The following is a 24,749-nucleotide window of genomic DNA, read 5'->3' as shown; positions in this document are numbered from 1 at the left end:
CAAAATGTAGGCTCCTGGCAGTCCGCTCGTAATCACCAGGAAGTGTGGAATTCCTTTTGAGCCTGATGAACTGGCTAAACGGGAGATTTTTCTTAAGATGCGAAGGGTGATAAGAATCAAATCTCAACCCTGAGTTCCTGGCCATCGGTTTTTTGAAGGGTTTAAAAGCCAAGGATCTGTCTTTGTTGACAAAAAGCTCGAGGTCCAAAAAATTAATGTGTTCTGTACTGCATGACCCTGAAAAGTGTAAGTGTTGATCACGCTCATTAATCCAGTCAGTGAACTTGGAAAATACTTCAGAATTGGAAAAACAAAACAACAAGTCATCTACATATCTCTTAAACAGAAAAATATCCTCTTTAAAGGGGTTATTATCAAAAATGAAACGTTTCTCAAATGCAACCATATAAAGGTTGGCAATAGAGGGGGCACAGGAGGCTCCCATTGCCACCCCTTTGGTCTGAACATAAAAATCATCTCCATAACGAAAGACATTATTCTCCAGGATTATGTCTGAGATGTCTAGCAAAAAATGTGTAGGAGGATTGTGGTCAGGGCGACTGTCTAGGTGATCAGAAATAATATTACGGGCTATGTCTAAGGGTACATTAGTATATAAAGCCGTCACGTCTAAGGACGCCAGGACGGCTTGAGGCGGTACCGAGAAGCCTTCTAGCTGCTTGATAAGGTCTCTTGAGTCTAAAAGGTAGGACGGGGTATCCTTAACAAACGGCTGCAAGAAATAATCTAGCATTTGAGATAGGGGTTCGGTTATGCTCCCTCTTGAGGAAATAATGGGACGACCAGGAGGATCGGTGGGGTGCTTATTATGAACTTTTAAAGATTCTATCGAGACATAATTATTGACTTTATCATATTTATCGACCTTTAGATCTTAGTGAATAGATTTTGTGTTAAGTTTCCTTTTTGTCACTTCCTGCACTTTCACTATTGTAACCTTCAAATATACATCTTTGCTATTTGAGTGTTTGAGCCTTGTACTATTGTTTACTCAGCCATACTTTGTTAGTACTTGTGCATATTTATCTCAGCAATATCCAGGTGGGGCCTAGAGATATCTGGAGTTACAATTGAGATCCAGACTGCAGAAATCAGTTCCCCTGGAGAAAGTGCAATTTCAGAGGGCAAACTCAGTGGTATACCATCTAGGTGAAATGCTTTCCCAAATTCACCCCTCCCAAATTCACCCCTCCTAAATCTCCAGGTATTTGAGAAGCCAGAGTTGGCAACTCTTCACTCCAGTAAGTTCACCAGATTTTTCTCTCTCCTCCCAATGTGTAAAAGCTTTTAAAAAAGAATGAAAAGGATTGCAGTCTTCATCTGGCCTGTCACATTTAGTGTCTTTATTCCTCTTTGCCCATCGCTTTCCTTAATGCAAGAGGTGTTATGGGTATTTTTGTATTAGATACTTGGGCAAATACACATGCTGGTCTATCTGCAGAGCAAGAGAGCAGGAGAGGGTGGATGCCTGTTTGGTGTTTTCTGATTGGGAGACTGGAAGTCAGTCAGGTGATACAGACTGTCACTGGTGCTCAGCCTAATACTCTGGAGTAGAGACAGCCCTAGATAAACGACAAGAATGCCAAGGTACACAGTACATGTCCGAGGGGAATGGCTCGCTGTGCCTTGCCAAAATGGTACAAACACTGTGAGGTGGCTGGGCAGGGAAGCTGTGAGGCGTTATATGAAAAACAAGCCTGATAATGGTGGGTTTGCGTCTGTGGAAGAAGTGGAATTCTATGTCCGCCGTTGCAAAGGACTTGGGCTGCTGGATCATGATGATAAATTGGAGGTTGCTCTAGAAGACAATGAATTTGTAGAAGTTGGTAAGTAAGTTGCAGATGACTGATAAGAAAATCACTGCCCTTGCACATCTTTAGAAGTCATGAACAAAAACACAACAGAATGGCAGGAAGTACATGAAATGTCGTGATCTTATGCTGAGAGAGCCCCATGTGAATCCCATAAAGATCTATGGGACTTGAATGTGTTTTAAGTGTGTGATATTTCAACCATACATGTTTCTTGGAGCACAAAAACAGAAATGCCTTTTCACAAAAGATACCAAGAGCGGTATTTGTATTTTCCATGTTTGTAAAGTAAATGAAAGGCTTACTTAGATTGCATCAAAAGTATATTTGGATCAATCTGCTACTTTCTATGACACGTTAACCTTAATGTTCCAGATTCTGAATGCACCATCTGTGATCATGCATGTCATTGTATTTTATAATTTTCTCCTCCGATCCTTTCTTTCCCTGCTGTTAAGCTTTACCAGTGCAATCCTAAATAGAATCACACCCTTCTAAACCCATTGGTTTCAATAGACTTAGAAGGGCATAACTCTGTTCAAGGATGCACTGATTATAAATGCTCTAAAGTAGATGTATTTTCAGTTTTGTTATGTACGTTCATTTGAGGCATGTATTTTGGTTGAGAGGGGTTCAAACTACTTGGCAAAATTCTGATTGCAAGACAAAAGTTCCTTGACAACATTCAGGGCTGAGAGAAATGTCACATACTTGTAGCTGCTGTTGAAAACAATGTGATAGGAGGTGAAGTGACGAAGGTGAAGAGGAGTGAAATGGTTGGAGGTGTGGGGTTCTTCATGTGGCTTAGTAAAACGTATTCTGATTTTGAAATATAGTCAATGACTGCTGATAAAAACAGAACTATAGAATATAGATGAGGGCCAAACACACAAAAACTTTAGTTAATTGTGAAATGGACACACACTTGTGTCACTTGGACTTTCCTTGTAGGAGGCCGCACACTTTAACCAAAAATTAAGTGTGTGTATATTGGTTAGAGTGTTGGACTACAACTGGGAAGACACAGGTTCTGGTCCTCATTCAGACATTAAACTTACTAGATGACCTTGGGTTGGCTATTCTCTCTCAGCCTAACCTAACTCATCTATATGCTACTCTAACGTACTTGGAGGTGGGATGGGATAAAAATGTAATGGACGCCCGTAAGAGAACCAATCTGGTGTAGTGGAAAGAATGTTGGATTAGGGTCTGGAGATACCCAGGTTTGAATCCCCAGACTGCCATGGAAGCTTGCTGGGTGACCCTATGCCACTTGCACAGTCTCAGCCTAACCTAACTCGCAGGGTTGTTGTGAAGATAAATTGTAGGAGAGGAAAATTATCTGAGTCGCTTTGGGTCCCTACTGGAAAGAAAGGTGAAGTATAAACAAAGCAAATAAATATACATAATGACATGCTTTGACACATGCTGTATAGAGCGATAGCTGTTTGCCTGGAAATAAATTTTGTTCATCTTTAAGGTGCCATTAGACTTTTGTTTTACTTGCCTGGATATAACCATGGATAGTGTGGATCCGTATCTCTTCATCAAAAATATCTGCTGGCAAGCTCCTTCTGTCCATATCCTGATATCTGTTTGCTTGACACTTGAACTCCAGAACTTCGGTCAAGGGTCACTACTCCTATGGAAACCCATTAATGACTCAACACACTCCGCTGTCCTTACAGTTTTTTCAATAACTACTCTGGCAGCAAATGAGTGGATAGTCAGTTTTCATGAGGCTTGTTTTCCTTTTCCCCCCAGTAATACAAGGAGATGTAAGTTCTCCAGACTTCATTCCGTCACAGCCAGAAGGAGTTTATTTGTATCCTTACTAAAAATGGTCTATTTCTTGTCTTATTTTTTGAAGCTGAATATACATAGTGTGACATGCTGTATTTCCTGTCATCATTGCCGTCATCACTCTAATGCCAGACTTGGTGCTCCCATGCCTATTATAGGGCAGAAAAATGGGACCATTCAAAGACAGAGTAGAGGTTTCTGCATACTCAAGGGTTCCCAAATATTAGCATGTAAAGAAATGACACCCCCTCAAGGGGCAGGTGAAAACTTAGCAAGTTTCTTCACCTTTAGGAGTTGTGGGATGATGAGAGCAGTTGAACATAATTTAAAGAAAAGAAAACAGAGGAGGAAAAATAGGACAACATCCTTATCACTTACGGAATCCTGGAACAGGAGATTGAGTCTGGCAGATGTGTGTGATGAGGGATTCATTCCCCAACCTGACACACCAATCTAGGACACTATTAGTTTTGAAAGGTGCTAAGTACCACTTTAATGCAGAAAGATGCTATGGGGGAGGGGTTAATTCAAATGAGAGGGAAAGAACTTCCTCTCATCTTAATCAATTGTACCTCTAAAGGCCTCTTTCAGCTGAAAAGGAGGGAGTGTTTCTAAGATGTGTTCTAAAATGAGGCAGTGATTGGGGCCAGAAGATTACTGCACATTTCACCATAGAATCATAGAGTTGGAAGGGACCACCAGGGTCATCTAGTCCAACCCCCTGCAAAATGCAGAAAAATTACAACTACCTCCCCCCCACACCCCCAGTTCCTCTTTGTAATATCACATGGAAAAGAAAAGCTAAAAACAACCTCCCTCCTGAGTTCCCCCCCTAAAATTCCCCCCCCCATACACACACCATTTCTTGCAGGTCCCCAATTTGTAATGATAAATAAACCAAGTGTGAATCAGCTTGCAGAATGTGTTTTCCTATGTGTTGCTTCAGATATAGTAAATATCGAGAACCAGAAGAGGTATGGATTAATGATCATGTAAAATAGTAACAAACTCTCCAGTTTTCTAACATTATCCAGTTCTGTAATGCCTGTATATTGAATTCACTTAATTCATAAATTGAAATTCAGCATTTCACTATGACGGGTCTGTTAAAGAGTTCTTAAAGTGTTTTCCCATTTGCAATAACACTGATTATTGGAGAAACATCACTTTAATTTCCATATTTCAAAGCTAATACAATTACACAGTTCATATGCCTTGATCTAACAAAATTATTTTCTACAGTATATTTCTTTAGATGGGAACAGTCTGACCACAGAGAAGTTGGTCAATTTAGGAAAGGGTCTCTACAAGATCAAAGTGAGTATTTGGAAAGATTGCAATTCTAAATACCTGCAGTTATTGATATAGAAAAGTAAATAAGGGAAATTTTATTTCCAGCTTACTCCTGAAGCTGAAATTAAAGTCAGAGAGTCAAGTGATGTTATTAAAAGTATTGTAGAAGATGCAAAAGGTAAGCTTTACTATGGTCTTTTTAAATGAGGGGGTGGCAGTTAGGAATCCAATTTTCTTATGCAACAACAGTGGTGATTCAAATTCTTATTTTTTATTAAAGTAAAGCCTTTTGTTTCTGTCTTTTTAGATCCTGTCTATGGAATTACTACAGGCTTTGGAAAGTTTGCACGGATCCGTATTTCAAAGTGTAAACTACAGTATGTCTCCCCTGCTTCCTTTTAATGTCTGTTAAATGTCTATAGACATGGCCAAAAATGTATAGTGTTCCCCCCCCCTTTAACTGTATTTCATTCTACAAAGTGACATTTTTACTTTTATTTGCTCAGTTTTCAAAAATTGTCTTAAATTCTGTATGTTATTGCTCTAATATTGTGTGTTTTTTCTTCTCTGAGGGAGCTTCAAGTGAATTTAATTCGGTCACATTCTGCAGGTAATGGAAAAACTGATTTCAAGCTGTTTTTTATATAATTGTTAAAGGCTACACTAATAACCCTAAGTTGGATGTTTACCATTGTAGGTGTTGGGAAGCCTTTGATCCCTGAGAGATCTCGTATGCTTTTGGCTTTACGGATCAATGTCCTAGCAAAAGGATACAGCGGGATTTCACTAGAAACACTTCAGCAAACGATTGATGCATTTAATGGTAATATGATCCGTTCTGCACTGGATTTTCATGGGGTTCAATTGTTGGCACAAATGTCACCATTTTGGAGGTGACAGGGCTCTTATGGGAAGGTATTTTGTCAAGAAATGATGAGGATTTCACTGTGCATTCCTCTGAAGCAATAAGTGCTCCTTCGAAGGAGGGGAGGGTCCGTAACAGATCTTCCCAAGGGGAGAAAACGCATGGTCGCTTTAGCCTCCTTTATTCCCTGTTTCAGCCAGAATTCAGCCAGGATCGAACGCATGCGTTTCGCCGAATGTGCGTTCGATCCTGGCTGAATCCTGGCTGAAACAGGGAATAAAGGAGGCTAAAGTGACCGTGCGTTTTCGCCCCAAGTCCTTCATCAAGAGAGGGGAATCTTGTGGATCTTTCAAAGGAACTGTTACTACAATCTGTTATATGCCTTCATGTCTTTTGGGAAAACACTTTCAAAGAAAAAGGGATCCAGTTTTGGATTGCCTCCTTTGAAGTGGCAGCTGCTCCTCTAAAAGAGACAATCACATTCCAGTCCATTTTTTTGTAAAAGGAAGTGAACCTTTTGGCTCTTTGTATGTTTTCCAAAATGTGTTATGTGTATGAAGGGTGAAAGGTTATGCAAAATGGAACTCTCATTTTGGCTCATCTTGAAACATATCACCCCTTCCTGACTCAAATAAATGGCACAAATCTTTCTCAAGTTACAATTTTAATCACGGAGGAACATTTTAGCGAGAACAGCTTCATGAATGGAAACTATTACATGGGAGTAGTGAAGAAGAGGAGCTGGTTTTTAAACCCAATTTTCTCTACCTTTTAAGATAGAGAATCACATTCCCTTCCTCTCTCCACAATGGACACCTTGTGATGTAGGTGGGGCTGAGAGAATTCTGAGAGAATCGTGACTAGCCCAAGGTCACCCAGCAGGCTTCATGTGGAAGAATGGGGAATCAAACCTGGTTCTCCAGATTAGAGTCTGCTGCTCCTAACCACTACACCATGCTGGCTCTCAGTCAATGGTTAATAGCACAGATGGGAAGGTGATTGCTAAAGAAGTAAATCGGAAGGAGTGGAGTGGATGATGGTCTGTGTGCTTCAAGAAATCAGGAGTCCTGACTAAAGCCCAGCTTTTCTTTTTCTAAGCATCCTGCCTTCCCTTCATCCCTGAGCAAGGGACCGTTGGAGCCAGTGGAGACTTAGCCCCTCTTGCCCATCTTGCGCTGGGACTAATAGGGGAAGGAAAGATGTGGTCCCCAAAGAGTGGATGGGCTGATGCAAAATACGTAAGAATTATATAGATAATGCTCTGCCGTAATTGTTTGTTTGCTGTTTAGTTTACTATGCCTAATTTGCCTGGATTTGTACACTATAGAAACATAGGTTTTGTAGTTTTTGATGCCAAAGAGAATTCTTGCGCCTTAAGTAATAAGACACCATCAGCTTCACAGCAACCCCAGTTTTCCTTGGCTGTCTCCCATCCAAGTCCTGACTGTGGCCAATCCTGCTTAGCTCCTGAGTTTAGACAAACTGAGGCTAAGATGGGTCATTTGGGCTGCAGCTGTGATATGCTAGGTTATAAGTCCCAACCAGGGGGTCTTTATGTTACTCAATGAGTGCTCGTGCCATGTCCCTTGTAGCATGGCTTCTCCCTACTGTTCTTGCACAATCATTTTTTAATAATTGGAAAAATATTTTTGGAAAAGTGAAGCAAAAATTATTTAAACGAATAATACTGAATGTAGTGAAAATACAGACAAACGGGGCACCATCTGCAAAGCAAAAACTTTGTGTCCTTTTTAGTATACACAGGTCAGACAACTACTTTGAAGTGCAAATGATCTGGCAAAAGTTAAATTATTTTAAATTATTAATGTAAGCGTTGATCATGTTCACATGGGAAACTCTTGATAGTTACATTTTGACCTGGGTTTAATTAATTTTTCTGCTTCTGGAATGATATAGATAAAGGCTTCCTAAAATAATAGTCTTGTTCCATAAATATTGTCTTTTAGCTAGTGAAGCTGCTACACACTAAAAGGCCTCTGTTCACATAGAATGAAGACGTTTTTTTGGTATAATTGGAATATACTCATTAAACCAGTTCTTTAAAACTGGGAATGTGAAATATAGCTGAGGTGAAGCCCTATTGCCTCTTTTAAAATCAAAGTTTGAATAATAATTAGCATCATTTATACTGCTTTACAGGTGTTGGAAGCCCATGGACTGAAACCAATTAACTTGAAGCCAAAGGAGGTAATGAAGCGCTGTGCGTCTTCTTTCACTGATTGATAATTAGGCACACAAATTAGTTTACTATCTTTAAGACCACTTGTGGAAAGTGATTTGCCTTACATGATATGAACGATAAGACACAGCTGCTTGAGGTAGGGTTGCCAAGTGCCCGGTGATGGCGGGCGAATCCCCAGCAATTTGCCCCTCTGCCCATTGACTACCTGAGAGTCAGTGGCCAGACTTGCTCGCGCGAGCACACACCGGTTTACAACTGGAAGTGCCGCCTCGCGAGGGGGCTTTTCCTCTTAGGGCCGCTTTACCACTCAAACTAAAAGGAAAAGGCCCCTCGTGCACGTGCAATTGCAACCGCAGCCCTGTAGCCTCCCACTGGAGGAGAGAGGAGACCTGGCAGTCGTAGTTTGAGGACAGTGGAATCAGGGAAATAACATAAAGAAAAGTTAACAGCACATCCTGTCCCAGTACTGTGGCCCAGATCAACCCCCACCCCCCAGATAAGTTTGCCAGGTTCCTCTTTGCAATCAGCGGGAGGTTTTTGGGGTGGAGCCTGAAGAGGGCAGGGTTTGGGGAGGGGAGGGACTTCAATGCCATAGAGTCCAATTATCAAAACAGCCATTTTCTCCAGGTGAACTGATCTCTATCGGCTGGAGGTCAGTTGTAATAGCAGGAGATCTCCAGCTAGTACCTGGTGGTTGGCAACGGTACCCCCAGATTATTTTTAAAAGGTTAAACCATCAATTATAGAGCACTTACATGTGTATTTTAATCCTGAGAACAGATAGGAAAGAAAACAAGGAATAATTGCTTATTGTAATGTTGATTTGTTGATTTGTTTTGTTAATCTTGGATGGCATCCCACACAATTCCTCAAACCTCTGACTAAAATGAAGCAAAAAGCAATTTATTTTTATTTTATTTATTCAATTTATAACCCGCCCTCCTCAGCCAAGACCAGGCTCAGGGTGGGGAACATCACACATATAATATTAACAGTAAAAGTAATAATTCTAAAATCAAACAATAAAACCCAATTAAAAACCATTAAAAACTACAGATGGTGCTTAATTTGGCCCATAGTGCCCGGAATAGGCAGTAGGTTGCCCCCCCCCCAATTAGAGTAACATAGGACAAGGGGGGGGATAGGGAGGCCAGCAGAGGATGATACCCGCAGCTGTCCTCAACTGTAGGCCTGGCGGAAAAGCTCTGTCTGACCCTGCGGAACTCTTTAAGAATATTGAACATATCTATATCAGATATAAGATTGTCACCCTCCAGGTGGGTCCTGAAGATCCTGAATTACACCACATCTCCAGATATGCTTTGGAGGACTCTATGGCATTAGACCCTGCTCTATGGCATTATATACCCTACCCAGGTCTCACCCTAAATCTCCAGGAATTTCCCAACCCAGAGCTGGCAACCCTATCATGATATATTCATGATGGCATGTCATATCACATGTTAACAGGTGCCTAGAAATGATAGGCTTACTTAGTCCAGTTCCTCTCTTGGCAGATGTCATTGGAATTTTTTAGTCCTTATATGTCCTTTCTAGCAAAAGATTTTCTCACATGTACGAATGAATACTTGAATATTTCTAATGAATTTAACACACTGGTCACCAGAAGGTTTTTTTTACATTGGTGAGGCTTTAAAATAGTTTATGAAAGAAGGCAATAATGCAGTCAGAAAGACCTGTATAATTATGCACACATTACTGATGAGGGGTGAGAAAATAACCGAGTTAAGCTTTGGACCAGGAATTTCAGTTTTTATATCCCTTTCATGAATGAGTTGAGTTCTGTTATTCTTTCCTCTGTTAACCTAAAGAGGCCTATATCTTTACAGAAGAAGGAAGGAGGGTACACAATTCTTCTCAGATCAAAATCACTGTTCCCAAGCTGGTTTTTGGCCCATGGATAGAGTGGATTGGCCATAATTTAGAGGGGAAGGCCCAGTGGGGTACTTCCCTGAACAGCCACTGCTAGGTAAGAGAAAGCAGAGCAAAACCCTAGTAACTCTGCCAAAGCTTTAGGTGCCAGTCAGTTCAGCAGGATTTTTATTTTATTTACTTTATTTATATCCTGAATTTCACCCCAATGGAGACCCAAAGCAGCTTACATCATTCTCCTCTCTTCCATTTTATCCTCACAACAACACTGGGGGTAGGGTTGTCAACCGCCAGGTACTAGCTGGAGATCTCCTGCTATTATAACTGATCTCCAGCCGATAGAGATCAGTTCCCCTGGAGAAAATGGCCGCTTTGGCAATTGGACTCTATGGCATTGAAGTCCCTCCGCAAACCCTGCCCTCAGGCTCCATCCCAAAAACTTCCCGCCGGTGGCAAAGAGGGACCTGGCAGCCTTAACTGGGAGGTAGATTAGGCTGAGAGCATATGACTGGCTGAAGGTCAGGATGAGGCAACAGGTAGGGTACTTCCTGGCAACTGGCGGAGGAGGGGGTTTGTGAGGGGTCTTACCAGCCACAATTAAGGCCTAGGCCCCAGCACTGTTGGTGTGTTGATGTCACTTCTGGAAGTGACGTCATCAAGAGCGTCTCCCAGGTTGTCGCAATATGATGACATCACTTCCAGAAGTGACATCAAAGTATCAATGGTGCCAGGGTCTAGGCTTTGATTTGCAGCTGGTAAGACCCCCACCGGCCAGCTGAACAGTGCTGGGGGAGGGGTCCCAAAGCAGTGGATCCTCCACCCCAAGTGGGGGCCTGACAACCCTTGTAGGGTTGCCAGCCCCAAAGTGGGAGTGGGGTATTCACCACCTCGAGGTCTTTTTTCACCGAAGACCCTCTGGGTAGCAGCAGGATTTCTTTTTAATGGCCAGTGGACCAACAGCATTATGTCACTTCTGGGGAAATCCCAGAAGTGATGTCACAACTCTCTAGGAATTGCCAGAAATTCTGCAGTAAACCATCGAGTTTTCAGCTATTCCCAAAGGGGACTGACATCACTTCTGGGATTCACCTGCAAGTAATGTCATGCTGTCACCAACAGCTGACCCCCACATGTCCCTGCCCCTTCAGTCTCCTGCTGGTTGTCAGGCCAGACACAGCAACCCTAGCAACAGGTGAGGCAACACCTATTGTTGGAGCCACTGGCCAGGTCTGAGCTGAATGCCCCTTGCAGCACTAGCTTGTTCTGCCACAGAGGTCACTCAGCCTGGCTTGCTCCTGGGCCATTTTAAGTTCGTAATCTACTGCTGCCTGTGGAGAAAAAGATAAGAGGACTCACCCTATGAATGAAAAGCCATGTTTGAATGGGTGATTCTGAATACAAATTTCTTGTTTGAGTCAAAATGTTCATGCATCTTTCTAAAGACAGAATTACTGAATATAAAAAATGCTTGCTGTTTCCTTGAAGGGTCTTGCTCTTATCAACGGGACACAAATGATTACCTCACTAGGCTGTGAAGCAGTTGAAAGGGCCACTGCAATTGCCAGACAAGCGGACATAGTGGCTGCTCTCACACTTGAAGTTCTGAAGGGCACGACAAGAGCATTTGACACTGGTTGGTTATTAATTTTCTAAGGCTACTAGACAATACTTGACCAACTGTTTGTTTGTTTGTTTGTTTTTAATGTGTGCAGCGTGTTGGACTAGACGGCCTTATGGTGCCTTCCAACTCTATGATTCTGTGATGGTAACATTAGCCCTGTACTGTATCATTTACACATTCTCTAATTTAGATATAATAAAAAGCAATTCCTTTACATGTATTTATTTATTTATGCATTTATCCTCCACCCTTCTTCCAAGGAGTTCAAGATGGCGTATATTGTTCTTTCAGCCTCCATTTTAGCCTCACAGCAACCTGATGAAGTAGTTTAGGCTGAGAAAGAATAACTGGCCCAAAGTCACCAGCTAGCTTCAATGATGGTGCGAACTAGAAAATGATGAATCTGGCACGCTAACAGCTTAGCGCCCTTATTCAGTCTTGAAGAGCTGGAGGGCCTGAGGGACCAGATGATAGGGTGAGAGAGTGTGATCTAAAGGGGGATTAGGGCAGAAGTGCCTAGGGAGTTGATTGCTGGTGGCAGGAAAGCCCAAGAAAGCCCGGAAGCTGATTGCAAAGAAAAATCAACTGACTTACACAATGACCTTACAAAGAGTTCTCACCTGTTCTCCCACTCTTCAAACCAGTTATGGTATTCAGGGAAGTATTACTCATCTATTCACAGCCACTGTTGCTGCTGCTGGGAAAACACAAGGAGGGGAATGGTGGGGTACTCAACCAATTAGAGCTCCAAGGGCTGAGATATTAGTTCTCCAAAACCACTCAGTGTATTTTATGGCTAGTGCACGAAGTGATCTGAAATCTAGGTGACAGCAGTAGGTGGAAAGTATATGAGTTCCCACCCTTCCAAAGTGAAATGGAGAATCCCAGCCTCCCTTCCAAGAAAACCGAGGGCTCTATTTCCACATTAGCCAGAAGAGCAGGAGAAGAGCTCACCTCATGCCCTGGAGCACCCTGGACTCCAACTTAAGAAACACATCCTTAGACTGTGTGGAGAAATGCCACACCTTAGAATCCACTCCAATAATTAAACTACTGCATTACACTGTATCATAGATCTAATCTATAGCTGACAGGAATGATGCATCCCTAAGCATGGAGCACTCAAGCACTTAGTTATGCAAATAGAAGACCAGGGTGGGGGACAAAAAGGGTCTGCCATCTCACAACTTGCTAGCTATCACATCTCAGGGGGCACGATGGGAGACAGCCAAATGGCTTCCTCTTGAGGTAGGAATATCAGAATAACCCCAGGGGCAATGGACTCTCCAAGGGGAGATTATAAATTCCCAGGAGGTGGGAAAGAAGCTTTATCATCTTACGGTTTGTGCCCAAGGAGATACAAGCCATGCAGGCCTAAATCTTTACCTAGGGACTCCCATCTTGCCCATGTGGTGAGGGTCAATGGGGAGGAGTCCCAACCCTGAGAACTTAGGATAACTACCAGGTGTAGGATGAAAGGACTGCATGTTTTCATCTATTCTTTGTATCCTTTCTCAGCCTGGTGCTTGAACAGACCATGTATACTTGTTTTATTCTTTTATTAAACTTTCTTACATTTTGAATGCTTTAAGCCTGACCTCTGTAAATACACCATGCCTATTCAATCTTAAGATCTGCATGTAGTAATGGGGGGATGGGTAAGCTTGCCACCTCTTGGGTATGGTAGCCTGAAATTGCGAAAGTACAAGCAATCTTCTCCACGCTAGCTTTCACGAGTGAAGCAGGAGACATGGCGACTACATGGAGCTTCTAAATGGTAACTCTGGTATATAGTGCTGGATGTGCAAATCCATCCAGGGGACATACTCTCTGTTTTGCTGGTCATGACTATTAATATCCAGTTTTATTTGGACACCCCCCCCCCCCAGGGAAAGAGGTGGCAGCACTGAAGAGAGACTTGGGATGACTGTAGGGTTTTCCAGCCTCCTGGGAACCCAACTGAACAAGGCTAGTGAGTCTGTTCTTTCACTGACTGCTTTCAATTTGATTTTTATTTTTGCATGTATGATATTTGCATGGTGATATCATACTGTTGTTCATGCAAATATGTTCAGATTTTTAGACTTACCAATTTCATAGTGCTTGCCAGATGAATTAGAGGGGAGCTTAAATGCTATGCTTCTGTATACTAAACATGCACTTGCACCAAGCAATTTGCATTAAAGGGCCACATTTTACTTGACTGTTGTTTGAATTAAAAATGGTTCTTTCCCATTTCTATTTTTCATAACTGTACTTTAAAAAAGCATTTTAGTGTTACTTGTGGAAATGCCCTCAATTTACAGAGAGGGAATAGCCAAAGTGTTGTACTTAGATTCTCTTTGTCTTTAAACAGATATTCATGCATTGCGACCACATCCTGGGCAGAATGAGGTGGCTTTTCGATTCAGGTCACTTTTAAACTCAGACCATCATCCCTCTGGAATAGCAGGTGAATAACGATGTTGCGGGGTCATATTTAGCATACTTGCATAGAAAAGAACCTGTGGTGTGGCAAGGGAGTCATTGGTGGTTGCCATCAGACCTGTCCCCAACAAGTCCTCCTCCATCAAAGAACATGACAGAGGAGAGGGATGGGATCTTTTTCAGGGCAGTTTTGGCCTCCAAATCCACCCCTGCTCCCTCTCCATGGATTTTCTTTACAGAAACCATGGCTTTGACGACCTCCATAATGTCATTTGAGAGTTCTGTGTCCATTCTTTTCTTACAGCTACAGATGTTTCTATTATTTGGGAGAGTTTTAATCCCCCATTTTTTTAAGATTTCAGATTTTTCTGCAAACCTAGGGCTTCCTTCAGGTTTGTAGAATAATCTCCCCTAGCCGTCCCCAGCTCTATTTTGTGGATCTACTAATCCATACTCTATGGCCTGATTTGGAATTTGACAGTGGGGAAATTCCTTCTTTGACTTGGCACTAGAGAGACTTAGTATTAAAATGATAAACTTGCTGTTTTAAAACAAGGATTTTTGGTTGTGTTTTATAGAATCTCATCGATTTTGTGAAAGAGTGCAAGATGCATATACATTACGTTGCTGCCCTCAGGTAAAGATAGTAATACACTTTCGTACTTCTATAGTCAGGGACATGTTGAATCCTACATCCAGTTCTGTAATGGTGGTTGTTCAACACAACCAATTACATGAGCCTGATATGTAGAGAAAATATGAGGAACCAGGAGAATGATAAAGCAATCAGGCCTGCTGTGTGATCATTGATAATTTATATTTGTCTCATGGGGTAAGAGAGGGCCAACTAGAATCTATGCACAATTATATTTGCATATAATAATAATGGCTTAGATCCTGTGATGATGGGCAATCAGAGACATAAATGGACTAAATGCAGTTCTGCTTGTGCAAGATCTTGTGTGACACCTAGCACTTTCCTCCTTGTTATAGTGCCCAGAAAATAGTGGCATAGGATCTTGCACAAGTAGAGATGAAGATGGGGATACAGTAAGTCTGACTTAGCACCAGTGACTACCATTTTCTTGCATTCCCACTTGCACAAGAGCTCCAGTGCAAGCAGAAATTTTGTGCTGGATCCAACCTGATATTTATAATCGCCAGTATTTGATCAGCCCTCTCAAGCTGACATTACAAAATTGGCTATTTAACAAAATAAAAAGGCTACTACACACATTATTAATATAGTGTGTGCAAGTTCTTATTCTGAAGGAACCTGTAATTTGTTAGATTAATACCTGCCTTTTTTGACGGAAGTCAGTTTCAGGTAGCCAGCTCAAGGTTGTCTCGGCCATCCATCCTTCTGAGGTTGGTAAAATGAGTACCCAGCTTGTTGGGTGTAAAGTGTAGATGGCTGGGGAAGGCAATGGCAAACCATCTTGTAAAACATAGTCTGCCTAGTAAATGTCGTGATGTGAGGTCACCCCATGGGTCAGTAATGACCCGGTACTTGCACAGGGGACTACCTTTACTTTGTTGTTGTTGTTGAAAGCATGCATACAGTATATACATGGCATGGGCACACAGGATTAGCTTTGGATCAGAGGTACAAAAAAAGTCAGGTTTGATGTTGGACAATGTGTCATTTTAAAAACTTGAGTTGGGTTCATAATGCCAATCATCAGTCCATTCGCCGTTTTAAAAAAAGCAACACATTTCAAAATGTGACTTTATAATTTCCTGCCATTACGAGGAAATTCTCGGGGATTGTGTCATTCATTCAAGGGATCCTCGTTCCTAAATTTCAGCCAGATAGACGCAAGAATCTCTATTCAATAGGAAATTAAAATTGTCCCTCCTACTGCAGGCACAAGGAAGTGTGAATTGGTGATGAGTTTCCCCCTCCTTCCTTTCCCAGGAAAGTGGTGGTAGGGGAGTGCCCTAGTGTTTACAAAAACAAAATGGGTGGGTAAGTGAATTTAAACCTTATACCCTCCCATCTTACCTGGGTGAACTTAATTTTGGGGGACATTTTTCCCCACTTCATCTGATTTCTCATATGGAAACCTAGCTAGGAGGGAGAAGCTGAAAGCTTTGGAATAACATGCAGGATGGGGGCTGTAGCTTTGCACACTATTTATTTGTATAAAACTAGACCCACAAACCCAGCTGGCTTTCTTGTCATGTGATCCAGTGGGGCTACCTGCTGTTTTCCCCTGCTGGGACTTACCTGGGAGAAAAGGTTCAACTGCTTAGTGCTGTGCTGTTACAGGACATTACACTTGTAGTGAGATTGCAGATCCTGAATTAGCAGTTGTCTCTCACTTGAAGAGATGAGATGATCTGATCCTTTCTAATTAGTGATCTTTTGAATTGTATTGATTTGCTTTGTTTCTAAGAGAAGCCATGGCCTTTCATCTTTAATTCAGTATAAGTACATAGCATAAATAAAATCCTTGCCCCATCCAGCTGTTTGAAGGGCTCTCATGTTGCCTAATACTGGGTGAGGAAAGCAGGGGTGTCTGCCTCTGTTCCTTTCCACTCTCTTTAACCCTGTGTGCTAGCGGATACAAAGTGTTCTCCCTCTCTCCTTCATAACATTTTGGCTGGCTGGCACTGCCTACCTATTAAGGGTAGATTTTAACAATAGATGAGCCATAGACTTTTTGTGCTGCTATCCACCCCCATTGTTTTCCCTGCCTGTGTGCCAGCTGACACAAGCAAAACCTTTCCCTTTCCTAATAACGGATTAGCTCATGCAAATGGTTATATCAAATCAGAAGGCTGCCCCCAAGCCAGTGACAATCCTGTTCCCAACATCCCTACCACATATATACCACTGATACTGATTTATTCTTTCTCTTACTACTCCTCTCACCTCCTGTTCTGTGGGAAATCAAAACCCTGACAGCAAAATAAGCATCTGATCAGAAGGCTTCTGCTGGCACCCAAATGTTGGATAGAACTGTGTTCAGATTTGGAGCATTTCTGGCACTTATGACTGGATGCCGTTTGGGTTGGATCTTGCATCCCTGTAGCACATGTATTAGCCTAATCAAGAGACTGCAAGGAACACCTTGTATACCTCAAATGTCATGAATACCTTACACAAAGTGTGAATCAAGATAAATTCCCTAAAATGTGAAGCAATGCGAAAATAAAATGTTTGACAAGCAGAGATGGGAGGCCTGGAAGCAGGACAGAATATGCCTTTAATGTAAACTTGTCTCAATTAAAATATTGAATTACCAATAGACACAAAATACAGTTAATACTTGTCATTTCTTGTAGGTTCATGGTGTTGTGAATGACACAATAGCTTTCGTAAAGGAAATAATCCAAACAGAAATCAACAGTGCAACAGACAATCCTGTATCTTTTTTTTAATTCTGCTGTTCAAGGAAATCTGACTTATTTATTTACAGTATTTATATCCTGCCTTCCTGCTCAGTCAGGGCCACCAAGATAGCTTGTGTTTTGTCTGTTGTAGGCTATGTTCGCTGTCAAAGAAGGGAAGCAATGTTTCTTCAGATCACTAGGCACTACTTCTATTTTTAATAAAAGCAAAACAAAAACAGCTAGTTGGACTTAAAAAGTTATAATATTGACGTCTATTCATAACAGATATCATGTCTGCTGATGAACATTAAATTAAATTAATCATTCAGAGGGTGACCATAAAACATGACATTTGACCAGATGTAGAGACACTAAGTATATGTATTATCCTTCTGAACAAAGACAAAGCCTATTTTGAACCACTTGGGGTGGGGCTGTGACTCAGAAGTAGAGCATCTTCTTTGCATGCAGAAGGTCTTAGGTTCAATCTCTGGAATCTCCAGTTGAAAGGAGCTAGTAGTAAGTGGTATGAAAGACCTCTTTCATGAGAACTTTGAAAGCCCCTGCCAGTCAGAGCAGACAGTCCCCATCTTGATAGACCAATAGTTTGACCCAGTATAAGGCAGCTTCATGTGTGTTTGCTTTGGATAGGCTTAGGAGCAAGGCTTTGCTAATTATTGAAGTTCTAGCATTGGCAGTGTATGACTTCAGACTCCGAGAAGAGATTGGTAGTGGGATCCTAAGCAGAGTTACACCCTTCTAAGTTCATTGAAGTCAATGGGCTGAGGAGGGTGTACAGTCAGTCGCTGTTTTTTAGAGACCTGGCAAGGCCATCAGAAATATGCTCAAAGCATAAATTAACTACTTGGAACTTATATACTTCTGTCACCAGGACCAAAGTTCCTGAAACAGTTCAGGAACTCACCATCATATGTTTTTTGACAAGCCAGATGGGTATATGGGGCGGGGGGCTTTTTACATTCTCATTCTGCAATTTATAGTTAAACAAGAAGTGCAGATGTAGTTCTATAATGCAGGGGGCCGTGTTACACAGAGTTTTTTTGCCATTCCCTTTTGCAGCTTTTGCCTGCTACCAAGCTGACAAAAATGTTTTGCCCAGTCTAGTTGTCATGCAAATTGAGGGGGCTTCATATGTATTATATGTAAAAAAGAAGATACCAAGTTTCGTGGGCCTTTGTAGAAAATTCCCAGCTGGGAACATCTTTTTACCCACCTCACATTCTCATCTGGCTAGCAGGGCTCAAGTGAATGGATTGGTATGTCTGCCATGGAATCTGTACAGATTGGATGTGCTGGATTGGTATACCTGAGCCCAGTTAAAGTTTCATGTAGGGGCTTTAATCATTTCCTCAAAGCTCTCCAGACAGAAGAGCTGCTCAGGGAAGAGTTCCTGCATAAAAGGTGCTCCTCCTGTACAGTGGGAAATGTTATTCCATGATCATAGGCTTTGTTTTCAAAGGCAAGTGAAAATTAGATACTGCTTATTCAAAGTTAAGTCTTAACTTGTCTCTAAAGATGGTTTTTGCTGAAAGGAAGGAGACAATTTCTGGAGGAAATTTCCATGGTGAATACCCTGCAAAGGTAATTGAACATTTGTTTTGTTTTTTAATTTAAAGCTTTATTACATCTTAAATAGCAGTACATTTTAATATAATATTTACCTTGCATCCCACTCTCTTGAAGTAAATTGACTTTAAAATTAAAACCTAAGTAAAGTGACTTTAAAATTAAAAGGTGAAGAAGGAGAATAAGGGAAGGGGGAAGGGATTTTTTAAAATCAGGTTACTGAACAGTTGACAAAAATATGTCAGCTTGTCTTCTGAAACGTAAGGATTTGAAAATCTAAATAAAGAAGCACTTGTCTTGCAGGCTCTGGACTATCTTGCAATTGGTGTCCATGAACTTGCTGCAATTAGTGAGAGGAGAATTGAACGGCTGTGCAACCCATCCCTCAGTGAGCTGCCACCATTTTTGGTCACAGAGGGAGGTCTGAACTCGGGATTCATGATTGCACACTGTACGGCAGCATCCCTGGGTGAGTAGGCAAAGGCTCACGATGGTGCCTAGAAAAAGCGATCATAACATACTTCAGTGCTTTGACCTTGCATATTCACTTCAGGTAACCTGACTATTACTATACCTGTGTACTGTATGATTGCTAGGGTTTTATTTTTGCATTTGTATAAAACTATCATGGGACCACATCAGTATTTGAATATAGCTCATCTCTTCTTTTTTATTTACAAAGCTAGAATTCAAAGGTTTCCCCCACATATACCTTCCCTCCGCTGCTTATAGAATAGGTTTTTCCCTCTTAAACTTGCAGTTTGTAGTAGAATAATGCGTAAGGGAAAGTAATATTTGTTAAGAGACTTTGTTCTGTATACCCAAGCTCTTCCAGTTAAAAAAAATGCATTCAGATGGCGCAATGAGTGGTGGTGCCTTTAACCAGTGGTTGTGGTACAAATCTTAGTTTAAACAGCTACATCCATGATGATCTGTAGTTCAGTCTACCATATCTATATAAGAGACCAGAGTTTTGTTTGCAAGTCCCAGTTTGTCTGCTGCCTTGTCTCCTTTCCCACCTCCAAGCAGAATCTTCAGATGCTGCCCAAGGCAAAGCATCATTACAGGTGCAGCCCACTTGCTATCGCTTTGGGCTTTTCCACATGCTTGGCTTCTAATTTTCTTGGCAGTTGATCCACAAGTGCTGGAATCGGTTTGGGCAGGGTTCTTCTGCCCTCCCTGAACATTTTCACAGTTGTGGAGTCAGTTTATTTTCTTCAGCACATGCCTTAAATAATCAGGGTTTTCAAGGGAGAATACTGTCATCATCGGTGTCATCATTGGTGGCGTCACAGTACCCCCCTCTTTTTATTTTTGGCACATGCTTATATCAATATTATGACTGCATTTTTTTTAAAAAGACACTAAAATATTGATATATCAATATACTGTTGTAACAAATTCCTCTGAATTCCCAGCTTAGCTTTTTTAAAGTAAGTCTTTAGCTTCTTCCCTCTTGAAGATATCCCTTTCTCCTTATATCTCCACAGTGGAAGAGGCTAGAGACTTACCTTTAAAAAACGAGAACTTGGTCAACTTATTGTTATAATGGTGTAGCAATATATGACATATATAGATATTTTAGTGCATTTTTTAAAAAAATGAAAAAAGAAACTTACTTCTGAAAAGACCTGCTTAGGGTTGCTCCCCTAGTGTATGCTTGCCTTGGAGCGCACCACTTATTCATATTGAACTTTTGCAGTTTCTGAGAACAAAGCCTTGTGCCACCCCTCTTCTGTGGATTCTCTTTCAACCAGTGCTGCCACAGAGGACCACGTGTCCATGGGAGGATGGGCTGCAAGAAAAGCACTAAAAGTCATCGAGAATGTTGAACAAGGTAAAGTGTGGGGGAAGATCCATGTATGGCACCTTGAGCTCCCTGGAGGAAAGGTAGGTTTTTTAAAAATCACTAAATAAAGAAATAAGTACTTCTTTTGCTTGGCTGTAAGTTCCGTGGCATTTTCTTGTATTTCTCATGACATTTATAATTCAAACTTGTTGAAAGATCAGAACGACAGAGGCTTAGAACCACAAACTATTTAAGAGATTCTGTTCAATACATAGATCTTGAAACTATGACTTTCTGTCTGCCCTCAGCATTGTATGAATGGCAAGGCCCCTTTCAAATATTTTCATTGTATTTAGTTAATTCTGATTAAACAGTTAAAGGATAGTGTTAGTTTGCCCTCACTCTAATAGTAATTTAGGGACTAAAATTCATCCAAAGTTTTAAAAAGTAAGAAGAAATTGCTTCTTCTGCCTTAGATATATAACTTTTCCCCCACACCGGTATCACAATTGCTTTTTCTGAGATGCAGGATTCTTCAGCAATAAAGCAGCATATGAATTTTTGCATTCATTTCATATCATATTCAGATATAGCTGAAGAAACAAAACATTATCATACTACTTTTCTTAGCAGATTTAAGTTGTTTTCATAACTTCCAGTTGAGCTCTTGTTTTGCTGGATAAATGGCAAAGCGTTCACTTCACGTGTCAGACTAAGTATGTATTTATTTAACCCACATTCTCAAAATGCCAGTTTGACTGTGTGAACTGCCCCATATAATATAATTTCTATGTGTTCTGTGTAAAACCCAGACCACCTTTTGATGTGCAGATTTTACCACTGTCTTTTCCACTGTTTTTGTTCCCTAGTGTTGGCCGTAGAACTCCTTGCAGCTTGTCAGGGCATTGAGTTTCTACGCCCTCTGAAAACTACAACCCCATTGGAGAAAGTCTATGACCTTGTGCGCTCTGTTGTCAAGTATGTCAAACAAATGCTTCTCCAGAGATTATAAGTTTTCAGAACATTGGCCAAACATTAACCTCCAGTACTACCAAATTTAGGAGGTTTTCTATTTTTCTGCTTTCAGGCCATGGTTAAGAGATCGCTTCATGGCCCCAGACATTGCAGCAGCTCACGGACTGCTTGTGGACCAGAAGGCAAGTAGTGGCACTGGCAACTGATGACATCGAAGGCCCTCTGTTCCTTTAGCTACTTGTTACAGAATGGTGTTTTTAGCCTCACATGCCACCACATTCTATGAAAAAATACCTTTTATGGTCATTTCATTTATCCTCCAGGAATAAGGAGAAATAGGCTGGACAAACCTATATCTTCAGGACATTTGTATGGCACTACAAATGTAGCTCCATGCATGCGAAGGCTTCAGGCAAAGGACAATAAGTGCTTATCGTACAGTGAGAGGTTGTATTAGCATAAGAAGATAGTTGCAAAATATCTATTGTTGAGGCAGGTGGCTCAACAAACTTGATAACAAAGGAATGACTTAGATCTTTCTGGGTTAAAAAAAAAAAACCCACACAAGACACCATCCATATAGCGGATTCATTTCCCAGTATTTTTCTTAGTTCCAAGCACAGCTTTTGAGGTATATTCTCAAGTATCAGCCCATAGCATATGAGGGACTTAGGACAGGATTGCCCTCACTGGCAGGGGTGGGGAATCCTCCACACCTTGTTTCCCCAGCTGGGAGAGAAAAAATGGCCACTGGGCTGATAGAATTGCCGGGGAATCCAAAAGTGCCATGAGTCCACTCTAGGAATTGCCTGGTGCTTCCTAGAGAGGCATGACATCACATTGTGGCTAAAAACCACCCCCACAGACCCCCCACAATCTTGCGCTGGCTGCCAGGCTGGGCCTGCAACCCTAACTTGAGATGGTGAAACAAAAGCAACCAAGTGCTCTATTGGTGTTTTTATGGATACTGCCTTCCTGGGGCACCAAGAAGGAGGGCTGCGAGGGACAAAATTCTAGGGTCCCTGATCACTCTGAGGCCCCATGACTGAGCTTGGGCTACTCAAGTGACTTGTAGTCATTAGGGTTGCCAGGTCCCTCTTTGCCTTCAGTGGGAGGTTTTTGGGGTGGAGCCTGAGGAGGGTGGGGTGTGGGGAGGGGAGGGATTTCAATGGCATAGAGTCCAATTGCCAAAGCAGCCATTTTCTCCAGGTAAACAGATCTCTGTCGGCTGGAGATCAGTTGTAATAGCAGGAGATCTCCAGCTAGTAACTGGAGGTTGGCAACCCTAGTAGTCATATAATGTTTGGATTGTGTTTTGGTAATCAGGGAAGAACACCCAGAGGCCCATGGAAGTCTGGGGGCCCATAAAGGCTGTTGGCAGCCCTATGACTGCCACCTGTGTTGCTATACAGTTGTATAAGTGTTTGGTGATCTCATGCTGCCTAGCAGACACAGGAATTGGGGGTGGGTGGGACTAGAATTCCATAAGAGGATATGGGAGGTGTTAGTATGCAAATGTTGGATGCAGGAGATGGATGGATACTGGCTGCACATCAGTGCTTATTCATGACATACCCACAGCATCTATTTCTAGCAGTCATATGTACTTTATTTCATTGTATCTATTATTTATTTATTTAGAAAAAAATTCAGAGACCTGCTCAAGGGGTCTCTCAAAATAAACACAACACATCATAGGAATTATTAGTGTTAAAATGAGCCATGAAAACATGTCAGGGGCAGAAAACAGCATACAACTACATTCAGCACCTTAAATAACATCCATAAAACTGTCCTTCAAAACTAACTATGGTTTTTTAACTACTTTGTACCATTTAGGATCTCCAGTCATTATGCTCTTGGTTATTGCCTGCTAATATTTAGCTGAGGTTCAAAGTTAGTCTTTGCTTTTGACTTCAGTCTCTTCTTTTGCATCTAGGTTTGGGAAGTAGCTGCACCGTACATTGAAAAATACAGAATTGAGCACCCTCCGGAGCAGAGACCAGTATCCCCCACTGCTTTTTCCTTAGCACGTGATGACGCCTCACGGAATCGTCATCCACACCACCACCATCATAGTGAATCAGAATGATTCAATGGACAATGTATCAGCTCATGGCCTTAGAGCCGCCATTTGAGAGTTATAGGATAAAAAACCCTCTTTAGTTTCCAAGGAGAATTACAGGGCATTCCTAAGGAGAGTTACTCCAGTCTAAGCCCGAATGGGCTTAGACTGGAGTAACTCTCCTTAGGAATGCACTGTTAAGATGCTTACAAATAGATTCATGAACTAAAAAGCAGTGGAACAAAAAGTGTGCCTTAATTTCCATGTCAATATTGTAAGCAATAAACATATTCTATATTTTCCCATATTGTACTCTTACATCTAAGCCTGCATGTAATCACATTTTTCCTTGGTCTTTAGCCCCCAATCCATTACTTTTGCAGGCTGGTGAAACTCTAAAAAGCAGGACACCATGGAGGTGATTCCCTCCTTTCATTGTATGTTTTCACTTGGGGTTGAGAACATAGTGTACATTAGCAGGATCAGGCTGTATATATGGGGTTAATATAGGGAGAAACACAAGACCAGAAGCAAGTGGCACTAGGGCAACACATAAAGCACCAAGACAAAAGGTTAAGTTAATAAGTAAACCAGGCATAAAATGGGCTTTAGCAAAGGCTGGCTCTGTTTAAAATGAATTAATTAAATCAATCAAATTTACAAGCAAGGAAAATCTACACATCTCATGTGTTGATACTACTATTCTGGCTTTACCTTTTATTAAAGTTGCAAAAATTGTGCCCTTCACAGATTAAGAGGTTGATTGTTAGAATTAAAAGATTTATAATTTACAATCACAGCCAGCCAAGTTTTGTTAAACTTGCATAGGATTGTGCTATGCAGTTTAGCATAAACATTTGGTTATCAACATTAAAATTTCCAACTTTAAAAACATGTATTTTACTGAAAATTGACGCCATTTACCTCAGATTTAGGGTTTCTGCAGCCTTTAAACAATACTGGAGTTGAAAGACCAAGAGAAAATGTGTGTGTAAAGCCAAAGGTTTGTGAGCACAATATGGGAGACTGTAGAATGTGTATTCATAGCATGGAAGTT

The 24,749-nt window shown here is 41.4% G+C and overlaps 1 protein-coding gene across 1 annotated transcript; it reads left to right on the top strand.

The window, feature by feature from the left end:
• The first annotated feature begins 1,480 nt into the window (after positions 1 to 1,480).
• Positions 1,481 to 23,719, top strand: HAL (histidine ammonia-lyase). Its single transcript, XM_056846952.1, has 20 exons — positions 1,481 to 1,847; positions 3,597 to 3,657; positions 4,582 to 4,609; positions 4,878 to 4,952; positions 5,034 to 5,106; positions 5,236 to 5,305; positions 5,501 to 5,538; positions 5,626 to 5,751; positions 6,892 to 7,031; positions 7,954 to 8,001; positions 11,375 to 11,522; positions 13,867 to 13,962; positions 14,516 to 14,574; positions 17,229 to 17,309; positions 18,813 to 18,878; positions 19,167 to 19,332; positions 20,566 to 20,700; positions 21,522 to 21,630; positions 21,740 to 21,809; positions 23,567 to 23,719. The coding sequence occupies exons 1-20, from the start codon at positions 1,601 to 1,603 to the stop codon at positions 23,717 to 23,719; spliced, it is 1,989 nt and encodes a 662-aa protein (XP_056702930.1). The 5' UTR covers positions 1,481 to 1,600.
• Positions 23,720 to 24,749: the final 1,030 nt, after the last annotated feature.

This window comes from Euleptes europaea, chromosome 3 (genome assembly GCF_029931775.1).
Source record: "Euleptes europaea isolate rEulEur1 chromosome 3, rEulEur1.hap1, whole genome shotgun sequence".
NCBI lineage: Eukaryota > Metazoa > Chordata > Lepidosauria > Squamata > Sphaerodactylidae > Euleptes > Euleptes europaea.
The sequence above is the reverse complement of the archived record's forward strand: the minus strand, read 5'-3'. Positions and strand labels throughout refer to the sequence as shown.